Genomic DNA, 14,334 nt, shown 5'->3' on the forward strand with positions numbered 1-14,334 from the left:
CACACACACACACACACACACACACACACACACACACACACACACACACACACACACACACACACACACACACACACACACACACACACACACACACACACACACACACACACACACACACACACACACACGCCAGAGGTTATGGATGATGAGGATGGAGAGATGTAGAGGATTGAAATGGAGCCCAGGGTGAATCTCAGTAGTCTGAAGCAGCTTCCTCTCCTCATCTCATTACCTTCAGCAGAACTGACGTGAAGATGCACCATATACAGTGCCTTGCAAAAGTATTCATCCCGCGTTTTTCCTATTTTGTTGCATTACAACCTGTAATTTAAATAGATTTGAATTTGGATTTCATGTAATGGACATATACAAAATAGTCCAAATTGGTGAAATTAAATGAAAAAAAATGACTTGTTAAAAAAATTCTAAAAGATAGATAACTGAAAAGTGCTGTGTGCATATGTATTCACCCCCTTTGCAATGAAGCCCCTAAATAAGATCATATGTATTCACCCCCTTTGCAATGAAGCCCCTAAATAAGATCATATGTATTCACCCCCTTTGCAATGAAGCCCCTAAATAAGATCATATGTATTCACCCCCTTTGCAATGAAGCCCCTAAATAAGATCTGGTGCAACCAATTACCTTCAGAAGTCACATAATTAGTTAAAAGTCCATCTGTGTGCACTCTAAGTGTCACATGATCTTCTGCATGATCTCAGTATAAATACACCTGTTCTGAAAGGCCCCAGAATCTGAAAGGCCCCAGAAAGGCCCCAGAATCTGCAACACCATGAAGACCAAGGAGCTCTCCAAACAAGTCAGGGACAAAGTTGTGGAGAAGTACAGATCAGGGTTGGATTCGAAAAGAAATATCAGAAACTTTGAACATCCCACGGAGCACCATTAAATCCATTATTTAAAAATTGAAAGAATATGGCACCACAACAAACCTGCCAAGAGAGGGCAGCCCACCAAAACTCACGGACCAGGCAAGGAGGGAATTAATTAGAGGCAACAAAGAGACCAAAGATAACCCTGAAGGAGCTGCAAAGCTCCTTCAGGGGATGAATAGTTATGCACTCTCAAGTTTTTTTTCTTTTTTTTCTTGTTTGTTTTACAATGAAAGATATTTTGCATCTTCAAAGTGGTAGGCATGTTGTGTAAGTCAAATGATACAATCTCCCAAACAATCAATTTTAATTTCAGGTTGTAAGGCAACAAAATAGGAAAAATTCCAAGGGGGTGAATACTTTCACAAGCCACTGTATTTACTGTAGCCCCATGATGTGTGCGATTATTGCCCCCTGTCAATCATTGACTCTCGTGTCCCTGTTACTGTCAGGAGCTGATCATTGAACAATATGTTAACTAGGAGACAGAACAGACTGACTTACAGACTGACTGACAGACTGAACACGCCCTAACAGTAGGCAAGATGGAGTTTCCACCTTGCTGCTATGTTTCCATCCTTTCCCCATCAGTAGTCACAAAGGAAAATAGATCATTTTAAGGTGTAGGCAATGGCTAGGTTCCACTCTACAAACTCACTCCCTTCCCTCTGCCCGTGAAGGCAAGGTGGCATAATGGAACCAAGCCAGAGTGTTAAACACCTTTCTAAACAAGAAAACAAGGAGTGAGTAAGAGTTCTGAGGTCGACAAGCATTATAAACAATAGACTGCTCTTCAACATTTATAGCAACAGACAAAAAGATAGACATACATTCCCACCAGACTAACAGAGCACCCAGACTAACACAGCACCCAGACTAACACAGCACCTAGACTAACAGAGCACCTAGACTAACAGAGCACCCAGACTAACACAGCACCCAGACTAACACAGCACCTAGACTAACAGAGCACCTAGACTAACAGAGCACCTAGACTAACAGAGCACCCAGACTTACACAGCACCCAGACTAACACAGCACCCAGACTAACACAGCACCTAGACTAACAGAGCACCCAGACTAACACAGCACCCAGTCTAACACAGCACCCAGACTAACACAGCACCTAGACTAACAGAGCACCTAGACTAACAGAGCACCCAGACTAACACAGCACCCAGACTAACACAGCACCCAAACTAACACAGCACCTAGACTAACAGAGCACCCAGACTAACACAGCACCCAGACTAACACAGCACCCAGACTAACACAGCACCCAGACTAACACAGCACCTAGACTAACAGAGCACCTAGACTAACAGAGCACCCAGACTAACACAGCACCCAGACTAAGACAGCACCTAGACTAACAGAGCACCCAGACTAACACAGCACCTAGACTAACACAGCACCTAGACTAACAGAGCACCCAGACTAACACAGCACCCAGACTAACACAGCACCCAGACTAACACAGCACCCAGACTAACACAGCACCCAGCTAACAGAGCACCCAGACTAACACAGCACCCAGACTAACACAGCACCCAGACTAACAGAGCACCCAGACTAACACAGCACCCAGACTAACAGAGCACCCAGACTAACAGAGCACCCAGACTAACACAGCACCCAGACTAACACAGCACCCAGACTAACACAGCACCTAGACTAACCAGACTAACACAGCACAGACCACCTAGAACACAGCACTAACTAACAGAGCACCCAGACTAACACAGCACCCAGACTAACACAGCACCTAGACTAACAGAGCACCCAGACTAACACAGCACCCAGACTAACACAGCACTAGACTAACAGAGCACCCAGACTAACACAGCACCTAGACTAACAGAGCACCACAGACTAACACAGCACCTAACACAGCACCCAGACTAACAGAGCACCCAGACTAGACTAACAACACCCAGCACCCAGACTAAGACAGCACCTAACTAACAGAGCACCCAGACTAACAGAGCACCCAGACTAACAGACACCCAGACTAACACAGCACCCAGACTAACAGAGCACCCAGACTAACACAGCACCCAGACTAACAGAGCACCCAGACTAACACAACAGACTAGCAGACTAACCAGCACCCAGACTAACAGAGCACCCAGACTAACAGAGCACCCAGACTAACAGAGCACCCAGACTAACACAGCACCCAGACTAACACACAGACTAACACAGCACCCCAGACTAACAGAGCACCCAGACTAACACAGCACCCAGACTAACACAGCACCTAGACTAACAGAGCACCCAGACTAACACAGCACCTAGACTAACAGAGCACCCAGACTAACACAGCACCTAGACTAACACAGCACCTAGACTAACAGAGCACCCAGACTAACACAGCACCCAGACTAACACAGTACCCAGACTAACAGAGCACCCAGACTAACACAGCACCCAGACTAACAGAGCACCCAGACTAACAGAGCACCCAGACTAACAGAGCACCCAGACTAACACAGCACCCAGACTAACAGAGCACCCAGACTAACACAGCACCCAGACTAACACAGCACCTAGTCTAACAGAGCACCCAGACTAACACAGCACCCAGACTAACACAGCACCTAGACTAACAGAGCACCCAGACTAACACAGCACCTAGACTAACACAGCACCTAGACTAACAGAGCACCCAGACTAACACAGCACCCAGACTTACACAGCACCCAGACTAACACAGCACCCAGACTAACACAGCACCCAGACTAACACAGCACCCAGACTAAACACCCAGTCTAACACAGCACCCAGACTAACACAGCACCTAGACTAACAGAGCACCTAGACTAACAGAGCACCCAGACTAACACAGCACCCAGACTAACACAGCACCTAGACTAACAGAGCACCCAGACTAACACAGCACCCAGACTAACACAGCACCCAGACTAACACAGCACCCAGACTAACACAGCACCTAGACTAACAGAGCACCTAGACTAACAGAGCACCCAGACTAACACAGCACCCAGACTAAGACAGCACCTAGACTAACAGAGCACCCAGACTAACACAGCACCTAGACTAACACAGCACCTAGACTAACAGAGCACCCAGACTAACACAGCACCCAGACTAACACAGCACACAGACTAACACAGCACCCAGACTAACAGAGCACCCAGACTAACACAGCACCCAGACTAACACAGTACCCAGACTAACAGAGCACCCAGACTAACACAGCACCCAGACTAACAGAGCACCCAGACTAACAGAGCACCCAGACTAACAGAGCACCCAGACTAACACAGCACCCAGACTAACACAGCACCCAGACTAACAGAGCACCCAGACTAACACAGCACCTAGACTAACAGAGCACCTAGACTAACAGAGCACCCAGACTAACACAGCACCCAGTCTAACACAGCACCCAGACTAACACAGCACCTAGACTAACAGAGCACCCAGACTAACACAGCACCCAGACTAACACAGCACCCAGACTAACACAGCACCCAGACTAACACAGCACCTAGACTAACAGAGCACCTAGACTAACAGAGCACCCAGACTAACACAGCACCCAGACTAAGACAGCACCTAGACTAACAGAGCACCCAGACTAACACAGCACCTAGACTAACACAGCACCTAGACTAACAGAGCACCCAGACTAACACAGCACCCAGACTAACACAGCACCCAGACTAACAGAGCACCCAGACTAACACAGCACCCAGACTAACACAGTACCCAGACTAACAGAGCACCCAGACTAACACAGCACCCAGACTAACAGAGCACCCAGACTAACAGAGCACCCAGACTAACAGAGCACCCAGACTAACACAGCACCCAGACTAACAGAGCACCCAGACTAACAGAGCACCCAGACTAACACAGCACCTAGACTAACAGAGCACCCAGACTAACACAGCACACAGACTAACACAGCACCTAGACTAACAGAGCACCCAGACTAACACAGCACCCAGACTAACAGAGCACCCAGACTAACAGAGCACCCAGACTAACACAGCACCCAGACTAACACAGCACCCAGACTAACACAGCACCCAGACTAACAGAGCACCCAGACTAACAGAGCACCCAGACTAACACAGCACCCAGACTAACAGAGCACCCAGACTAACACAGCACCCAGACTAACAGAGCACCCAGACTAACAGAGCACCTAGACTAACAGAGCACCCAGACTAACAGAGCACCCAGACTAAAGTGATTTTTTTAAAGAGAAGTGCACCTGGTTGACTTCTGTCCCTCTGTCTCCCTCTCCTCTCAGTGTGCCAGATTCTACCTAAAGGAGTGGTGTCTGTGATAGGCCCTGCCAACAGCCCTGCTTCTGGCTCGACTGTCAGTCATATATGCGGAGAGAAGGAGGTGAGTGGCACACACATGCATCTCTCGCTCTCTCTCACACACCCTTCTTGTTCATCGTTACAGTGTCAAGAGATTGAGTCTCCCCTGAATCTCTCCTCATGTAATTAACCATCAACCACTTCTTCCATCTGTTTTCTCTTTAATCCCTTTGGCCTTTTATACCGTCTCACTCTGTTCTCCTCCTCTCCTCATTTCTGTTTCCTCCCACCATCTTTCTAAGTCTCTCTCTCGCTCCTTAATGTTTTCTGTACTGGTTCTTTGATATCTTTGCCTTCTCTGCTCTTCCTTTCTCTCGCTAATTCCTTTATACTCTCCTTCCCTCCCCTCTCTTCTCCTCTCCTCCTCCTCCTCTTCTACTTTCCTTTCCTCTCTCCTCTCCAGATCCCTCATGTAAAGATAGGTCCAGAGGAGACTCCCAGGTTGCCCTACCTACGTTTTGCCTCGGTCAGTCTGTACCCTAGCAACGAGGACATGAGCCTGGCCGTGGCAGCCATCCTGCGATCCTTCAGCTACCCCTCAGCCAGCCTGGTCTGCTCCAAGGCCGAGTGTGAGTACTGTGTGCACACGCATGTAGTTGTAATTGTTTGTTTATTTGAATTATTATGATTTTTTTTTAAACGTGTTACTGCTATTTCTCCCCATTTGGTAGTTACAGTTTTGTCCCATCGCTGCAACTCCCATATGGACTCTGGAGAGGCGAAGGTCGAGAGCCATGTGTCCTTCCGAAACATGATCCCGCCAAGCCGCACTGCTTCTTGACACACTGCTCGCTTAACCTGGAAGCCAGCCGCACCAATGTGTCGGAGGAAACACCATACAGCTGTCGACCGAATTCAGCCTTCATGCACGCGGATGCCGGGCTAGAGCACGATGGGACAAGGACATCCCAGCCGGCCAAACCCTCCCCTAAACCCGGATGACGCTGGGCCAATTGTACGCTGCTCATGGGTTTTCCTGTCGCGACACAGTCCGGGATTGAACCCGGATCTGTGGTGACGTCTCTAGCACTGCGATGCAGTTCCTTGGACCACTGCGCCACTCAGGAGGCACTGTGTGTGTGCCTTTCTGTGTGTGTGTGTGTGTGTGTGTGTGTGTGTGTGTGTGTGTGTGTGTGTGTGTGTGTGTGTGTGTGTGTGTGTGTGTGTGTGTGTGTGTGTGTGTGTGTGTGTGTGTGTGTGTGTGTGTGTGTGTGTGTGTGTGTGTGCGTGTGTGTGTGCATGTGTTCGTGCAACTCACACTCCCTGTGCGAGCTCACGGCATCTTGGCACGTTCACACTGTCTGGGCGATTATGACTGTCCCCTGCTGTTAGACACTCATTCTAACAGGCTGCTCTTAAAGTTCATTAAACTGTACATGCAAACAACACAACTCATGGTCCATACAATTCACACTCCAACAGTATCTACCTCTTACTCATCCTCCAGCACTTGGCCAGACAGTCAACTACCTGTCAGGCTCCTGATACAGTATAAAGACTGAGAGCAACTTACAATTGTTAGAGCTATCAGACTATTGATTTAATGATTGATGCACAGCTCCAAAGAGCTGTAATTCTGTTTCAGTCTCATAAAATGAAGAGCTCCTCTCCTCTTCATAGACTTGTCACTTTGAACATGAGACCCTTTGAAATTGCACACCGATATGATCAGTGATTTTGATGTGATACACAGGCCTACTTCCTTCCTTCCATTTGCTGACTTGTGTCTTTTTGATGTGTTTACAAAAAGCTTTTCTATTTGGAAGAGGTTTTTAAAGCAACAGGTATGGTAGTCATGGTGATATAGTGATTGCCGGTGCAGATGAGGCTCTACATTTGTCTGGGAAGTGATCTCCTCAAGGTTACCGTTACCCACAGACTCTCTGACCCACTTGGCTGTGGGAGCTATCACCGTGCCGAGCTGCTGGTTGCCATGGCTGCAGAAAAGGTGCTAACTGACACTCAACAGGCTGACTGCCTGACTCTCTCCACACACACGTACATACAGTCAGTGTGCTGCAGAGAGATAGACGATTAACACACCATGGTTACAATCAATGGGTTTTCATATTTTCCCATCTACTTCCGTCGAATGGCTTTCAGGATAAGTGGACGTTACGTGTGTGTGAGAGAGATAGGGCCGCCGTCCATCACATATCAGATGTAGTGATGAGTAATGCAAGGAGACCAAGATGGTTTCTTTTTTTCTTCTTATAGTGTCCATTCTGTTGCTGCATGGACAAAGATGTTTTGATTTCCAGGCATTTTCCATTTTTTTTCACTGAAATGTTTTTTGGGAGGTTTCCTTCTCTAGTTATGTATGGGTCACGTCCAGCAATTAATCTAGTGCTATTATGCAGTTTTTATGAGATGGATGAGGTCAGAGGAAGGAGAGGAGAGAGGGAGGTGGTAAAAAGGGATCGAGAGAGAGGAAGCAAGAGCTGGAGAGAGGAATAGAGGGACAGGGGAGAGATGATGAGAAGGGAGATGGAGAGCAAAGGGGAGAGTGACCAGGATAGGAAAAGAAAGAGAGAGAGAGAGATACAAAAGAGCTAGAGCAAAAGATGGAGAGGTTAGCGAAAGAGAGAGAGCAGTTAGAGAGAGAGACAGAAGGAGAGGTTAGGTTAGTGAGAAAGTGTGATAAAGAGAGAGAGGAAGCTAGAGAGAGAGTATTGATTTTTCTCCTCCTTCAAACTAATTAACGTTTTTGGCCTGGTTCAGTGATTACCACACTGCTTACAGGCCTGCTCTGGGAGGCTCCTGTCCCTCCCTCCCTCCCTCCTGTCCCTCCCTTCCTTCTCTCTCTCCCCTCTGGCTCCCTGTGAAGCTCCCCAGACGCTGGTAGCTCCTTTTATTTACTCATCTAGCAGCGTTTTACTAGAGAATATAGAATTAGAATGGGAATTAGAATGTATATTCTAAACCCCAAGGACCTTTCCATAGTGTTTGGCCCAGGGACTAGCTACAGTACTGTATATTTGCAGTACAGAATGCTTTGAGGAACGAAGTCGTCATGTCGTCACCGGAAACGTTTGATATTGTGAATGCCAATGGGAGAGAAAGAAGTAGACGTTCATTTAACTTTCTGTTTGGCTTGTCCCTAGTGGGTCTTGTTGCTATGTACGTGGCTAAGTAATTACCAGGCCGTCCGTAGTGGATTGGTGGGTCAGTTTTTTTCAATTGCTTTCAACCACATTGTCTCTCTCAGAATAGGATACATTTCACAGTGCTATACAATATGCATGCAATAGGCAACAATGTCAAATTCTAGATATTCTATGTCAATGCCACAATGGTGGGTTAGTATAGCACAGTTTCTATGCATTTTACAATGCCAATCTCCAACATCCCATGTTCGTTTGTGGGATGTTAAATTAAATCTCAAAATTTCTCTGTTATTCTATCCCTTCACTTCTCCTTCTCTCCGGCTCTCACCCGGCACCGCCCTTCAGGCCTTCTGCGATTGGAGGAGCTAGTGCGGCGCTTCCTGATCTCCAGGGAGACGCTGTCAATCAGGATGCTGGATGACAGCCTGGATCCCACCCCTCTGCTGAAGGAGATACGAGACGACAAGGTGGCCACCATCATCATCGACGCCAACGCCTCCATCTCCTACCTCATCCTCAAAAAGGTCAGGGGTCATGCCTCAAAGGCTTTTATAGAATAGCTACACGAGTTGTCGCATGTAGAGCACAAACAGATCTGAGATCAGGCTGAGAAGTTGTACCTATTGACTGATTAGAGAGCAACAATGGATCAATTATCTTAAGCAGCTGAAATCATATTGACAGCTTGACTATTTAACATGCGTTAATCCACATTCAGTGGTGATGATGGGTCCATAGGTGTTGTGATGATTTATATTGTACAGCCTGTAGCAACAGCAGTCAGAGCACAGGAGTGACTCAGAGATTGGCCTTTATATAGAACTGTGTCTGTCTGTCTGTCAGTACATGCATTACCACTGCTCTCTGCCTCTCTGCTCTCTCTGCTCTGTCTACTCTCTGCCTTAAGCTTTATTGTGTAAGTTTGACAATTTAACACTGTGGTTGTGGTAAGCTCTCTTTCCATCCCCCTCTCTCTCTCGTCATCCCTCTCTCTCTCTCTCTCTCTCTCTCTGCTTCTGTCCTTCTCACCCTCACTCTGTCTCCTACCACTACCACATATATCTTCCCCCCTCTTCGCTCTTACTTTCTATCTCACCCTCCTTCTCTCTGTCTCCCCTCCCTCCTTCGCTTCTCTCTCTCTCTCTCTCCACAGGCGTCAGAGTTGGGGATGACATCAGCGTTTTACAAGTACATCCTCACCACCATGGTAAGAACGCAACAATGCCTCTTAGCATTCCTGCCATCTTTCTACCTTTCCTCTCCTCCGTGTCCTTCCTTCCGCCTCCTTCCGAATCCCTTTCTTTGTCCCTGGGTATGTGTGAGGGACGGGGCCAGGGGCGTGCCACCTGGGAGAAACACATTACAACACACAGAGAGAACTACACTACATGACCAAAAGTATGTGGACACCTGCTCCCTAAACATCTCATTCCAAAATCATGGGCATTAATATGCAGTTGGTCCCCCCTTTGCTGCTATAACAGCCTCCACTCTTCTGGGAAGGCTTTCCACTAGATGTTGGAACATTGCTGCAGGGACTTGCTTCCATTCAGCCACAAGAGCATAAGTGAAATCGGGCACTGATGTTGGGCGATTAGGCCTGGCTCGCTGTTGACGTTCCAATTCATCCCAAAGGTGTTTGATGGGGTTGAGGTCAGGGCTCTGTGCAGGCCAGTCAGGTTCTTCCACACCAATCTCGACAAACCATTTCTGTATGGACCTCGCTTTGTGCACAGAGGCAATGTCATGCTGAAACAGGAAAGGGCCTTCCCCAAACTGTTGCAACAAAGTTGGATGCATAGAAGTGTCTAGAATGTCATTGAACAAACTGAGTTGTTGGGAAGGTGCCACGTTGAAAGTCACTGAGCTCTTCAGTAAGGCCGTTCTACTGTCAATGTTTGTCTATGGAGATTGCATGGCGGTGTACCCGATTTTATACACCTGTCAGCAATGGGTGTGGCTGAAATATATATATAGTGTATTAAAAAATAGCAGTTTAAATATTTTTTTATATAATTGAGGTCAAAGGTAACATATCTTCAGAAATTATAAGTGATGTAAATCTCAACCATTTATCTTTTCCAGTGATGAAAATGTCTCATGGGATGGTGGGGTATGCAAAATGGGTAAACTTTGAGTACCTTTATCTCTCAAATGTTTTGGCATTCAGGTCCAAAAAGTCACATTCTAAGCACTACATGGGCAAATATGTATGGAAATTAAATCAAAAAGGCTGCTGTCAAAGGAGGCTTGAATTAAAATGGATTTACACTGAAGACATTTCAAATGTTATGTTCTCAAATGTATTTTTTCTTTTTTATATTTATTTCACACCAAATAAACATACACAAACAAACAAGTTACAGACGCACAGAAAAACCCATCTCCTCTTCCCAGTCCTACATGCTCACACCTCCATCCCTTGTGCCTGGCCACACCTCCATCCCTAGTGCCTGGCCACACCTCCATCCCTAGTGCCTGGCCACACCTCCATCCCTAGTGCCTGGCCACACCTCCATCCCTAGTGCCTGGCCACACCTCCATCCCTAGTGCCTGGCCACACCTCCATCCCTAGTGCCTGGCCACACCTCCATCCCTAGTGCCTGGCCACACCTCCATCCCTAGTGCCTGGCCACACCTCCATCCCTAGTGCCTGGCCACACCTCCATCCCTAGTGCCTGGCCACACCTCCATCCCTAGTGCCAGGTCACACCTCCATCCCTAGTGCCTGGCCACACCTCCATCCCTTGTGCCTGGCCACACCTCCATCCCTAGTGCCTGGCCACACCTCCATCCCTAGTGCCTGGCCACACCTCCATCCCTAGTGCCTGGCCACACCTCCATCCCTAGTGCCTGGCCACACCTCCATCCCTAGTGCCTGGCCACACCTCCATCCCTAGTGCCTGGCCACACCTCCATCCCTAGTGCCTGGCCACACACCTCCATCCCTAGTGCCTGGCCACACCTCCATCCCTAGTGCCTGGCCACACCTCCATCCCTAGTGCCTGGCCACACCTCCATCCCTAGTGCCTGGCCACACCTCCATCCCTAGTGCCTGGCCACACCTCCATCCCTAGTGCCTGGCCACACCTCCATCCCTAGTGCCTGGCCACACCTCCATCCCTCCATCCCTGTATGCAGACAAAAGGCTTAAAAGTTTATATTGTAATACTTATGACAGCCAATTGTCTATCTCCACCTGTAACTTTTGAACTTGATAGCATTCCCAGAAAGCATGGATTATTGAATCATTGTTAGTTTTCCACATTAATTTTGTATAATAGAATCTATACGTTATATTAAACTGGATTAATGGTAAATGTTTGTTAACTGTAGTTTTATTAGTTTGCTCTGATGTCCAAAAGATTTCAAATGGAAATTTCATGATATGTAACTTTCAAGTTCCATGTATTTGAAACTATCTACATTCGGTCAGTCCAAAATTACTTTTTCATTCTGTCATGGAAATAAATGTATTTCCTGTTACCAAGTCATTTACGGTTTCCATGTCTTTAGTTGTCCTTGTGGACCAAGTTATTGGTGAATTCTGAATAGTTATCCAAGGATTGTTCCATAGGGGTGTGTTTTTAGGGAGGGATTTGGGTTCTTGTAGAATCCGTTACATTTTATTCCCTATTGTTATAGTGTTCTTAACTATGAAGTTGTTAATGTTCTTACCTTTATCCTTTGAAAATAGACAAGATTCTGGGGATTAGCATGTGCCTCTTCAATATGTACCCATTGTTCTGCTTTAGTGTATTTAACTTTATGTTGCAAGTCAAATCCTTTGGTAGTGATTTGATACAATTCCAAGTCTGGAATATTAAAACCATCCTCAGGCTTAGAAAGATGTAAAATGTTCCTTTTTATTCTATTACTTTTATTAGCCCATATAACGTCTATTATGACTGAGTATACTTTATTATGGACGGCATGGAAACCGTCATTGACTTGGTAACAGCAGATCTTCAGTGGGTAATTGGTACCAAAAATAAATATACAACTTTGGGGGCCATGCCATTCTAGAGGTGATAATTATTCTATTGAATTAGATTTGCTTTCATATTGTTGAATAATGGAATAAAATTATCTTTATATATTTGTTGTATATTGTCACTTATTAAGCAACGTAGGTATATATTTTTATGGTCCACTTAAAGGATTGCTGTAGATGGTGAGTTATTTTTTTTATTTTTTTCATTTGACATTATTTCGCTTTTTTCCATGTAAATTTTAAATACTGAGATTTTTGAGTGTTTTGAAGATATTTTTAGCAAAGGTGGCATTGAGTTTTCAATATTTGTCAGGTATATTAGGAGATCATCTGCAAATACGTTTAGTTTATATTCATGTTTACCAATACTGATATCTGTTACGTTTGGGTCCTGTCAAATTATTTCTGCAAGTGGTTCAATTGCCAGTGCAAACAGGAGGGGGGAGAGGGGATATCCCTGTTTTGTGCCCATTTCTAAAGTAAGTTCATCAGATAATGTATTATTTGTAGAGATTACGTTTAAATTAGCCTTTTGTATTACTAAGTCTGTCAATCTTATCGAATGCATTATTTATTAAGTCAGCTGCTAAATTAATAGGTCCTTTCTGGATTTGATCTAATATTGCATAAATTATATAAAGAAAACAGATTTTCCTATGGTGGGATATACAGTACAATGAAATCAATGTGTATTTTTCACCATGTAAGGTAGAAGGGAAAATGATGTGTTCTTATTTATCAGGATGCCTACATCTCTGCGGTTACTACAGTACATGGCAGCATAGGCCTCTCCAATTCAGCTCTTCTTTAAATCTTCAATTTCTCCTTTAAACATGTTTTACTCTGCAAGAAAACCACATCCGTGGACAATATTTTAAGTGTTCGAGAACCATATGCTTTTACTGTGATAAGTTGGATTTTGTTGGCCATGTATAGAATCAAAGTTAACCTTAACTGTTTCGTCTATCATTGAAGAACCAAGTAAAACATTTTAGCAGACATGACATATGAGGGCGGTAGGCATTCCATAGAATGGAAGGATCATAGTATAAATACAGTACATAGTTATTGTATACATTACAATTTATAGAGTTTGTGAGCTGAGCAGATATTTAACAAAACACACAAAAAACATGAAGCAAAGTACTTGAGGCTCTATGGCTCTATGCCTTTTAGGGCTTTTTAGCTCTGACCCCTGTCCTAATGTACCCAAAAAACTGTGGATAATACATTGTACATACATTTGAAGAAAGACTGCCACTTAAGTACTGTGGTTGGTTTGTATTACCTTATAAATTAAATGTAATTTTAGTGGCTGGTGGGGTCTACTGGTGGGGTCTACTTGTGGGGTCTACTGGTGGGGTCTACTGGTGGGGCGGCAGGGTAGCCTAGTGATTAGAGCGTTGGACTAGTAACCAAATGGTTGGAAGTTCAAATCCGTGAGCTGACAAGGTACAAATCTGTCGTTCTGCACCTGAACAATCTGTCATTGAAAATAAGAATTTGTTCTTAACTGAATTGCCTAGTTATATAAAGGTAAAATAAAATACTTGGGGTGAGTGGGTTCTCTGAGAGACTGAAATGGAGGCCCCAGGCACACCTCAGAGAAGTGTCTGATGCCCTCCCAATCCCCCTGATAATAAGAGTTTTGGACAAAATAGAAAAGGTTATTGAATCGTTATTATTCTTGGAATCTGTCCAGAACTCTTATTAATTTTACAACGAGTTTACAAGTCATAAAAAAGAAATACAATTACATTGTATTATAATTACGTCCTTCCTTCTCTCTCCCAAACCAAATTCATCCCTCTCCACCTCCCCCTCCCTGTTCTCACCCCTTTACCACACCCAAGCCAAGTTTATCCCCACCTCCCATCTTTGCTCCTCCTTGCCCCCACAAGCCAAGCTTATCCCCACCTCCCATCTTTGCTCCTCCTTGCCCCCACAAGCCAAGCTTGTCCCCACCTCCCATCTT

General features: G+C 45.5%; 1 protein-coding gene across 10 annotated transcripts in view; it reads left to right on the forward strand.

The window, feature by feature from the left end:
• grik5 (glutamate receptor, ionotropic, kainate 5) overlaps positions 1–14,334 on the forward strand; it is a 154,056-nt gene that overhangs the window by 106,847 nt on the left and 32,875 nt on the right. For 9 of the 10 annotated variants that reach the window (XR_006833614.1, XM_046314671.1, XM_046314670.1 and 6 more), the window contains 4 exons: positions 5,183–5,280; positions 5,662–5,827; positions 8,711–8,889; positions 9,519–9,572. Coding sequence is in view for 9 of the 10 variants with exons in the window: in XM_046314671.1 (XP_046170627.1) it covers positions 5,183–5,280; positions 5,662–5,827; positions 8,711–8,889; positions 9,519–9,572 (497 nt within the window). In the remaining variant the exon portion in view is untranslated. Of the gene's footprint in view, positions 1–5,182; positions 5,281–5,661; positions 5,828–6,420; positions 7,207–8,710; positions 8,890–9,518; positions 9,573–14,334 lie in introns of those variants that run through there. The other variant, XM_046314678.1, reaches the window with a different exon arrangement.

Source organism: Oncorhynchus gorbuscha, linkage group LG19, assembly GCF_021184085.1.
Source record: "Oncorhynchus gorbuscha isolate QuinsamMale2020 ecotype Even-year linkage group LG19, OgorEven_v1.0, whole genome shotgun sequence".
Taxonomy (NCBI): Eukaryota; Metazoa; Chordata; class Actinopteri; order Salmoniformes; family Salmonidae; genus Oncorhynchus; species Oncorhynchus gorbuscha.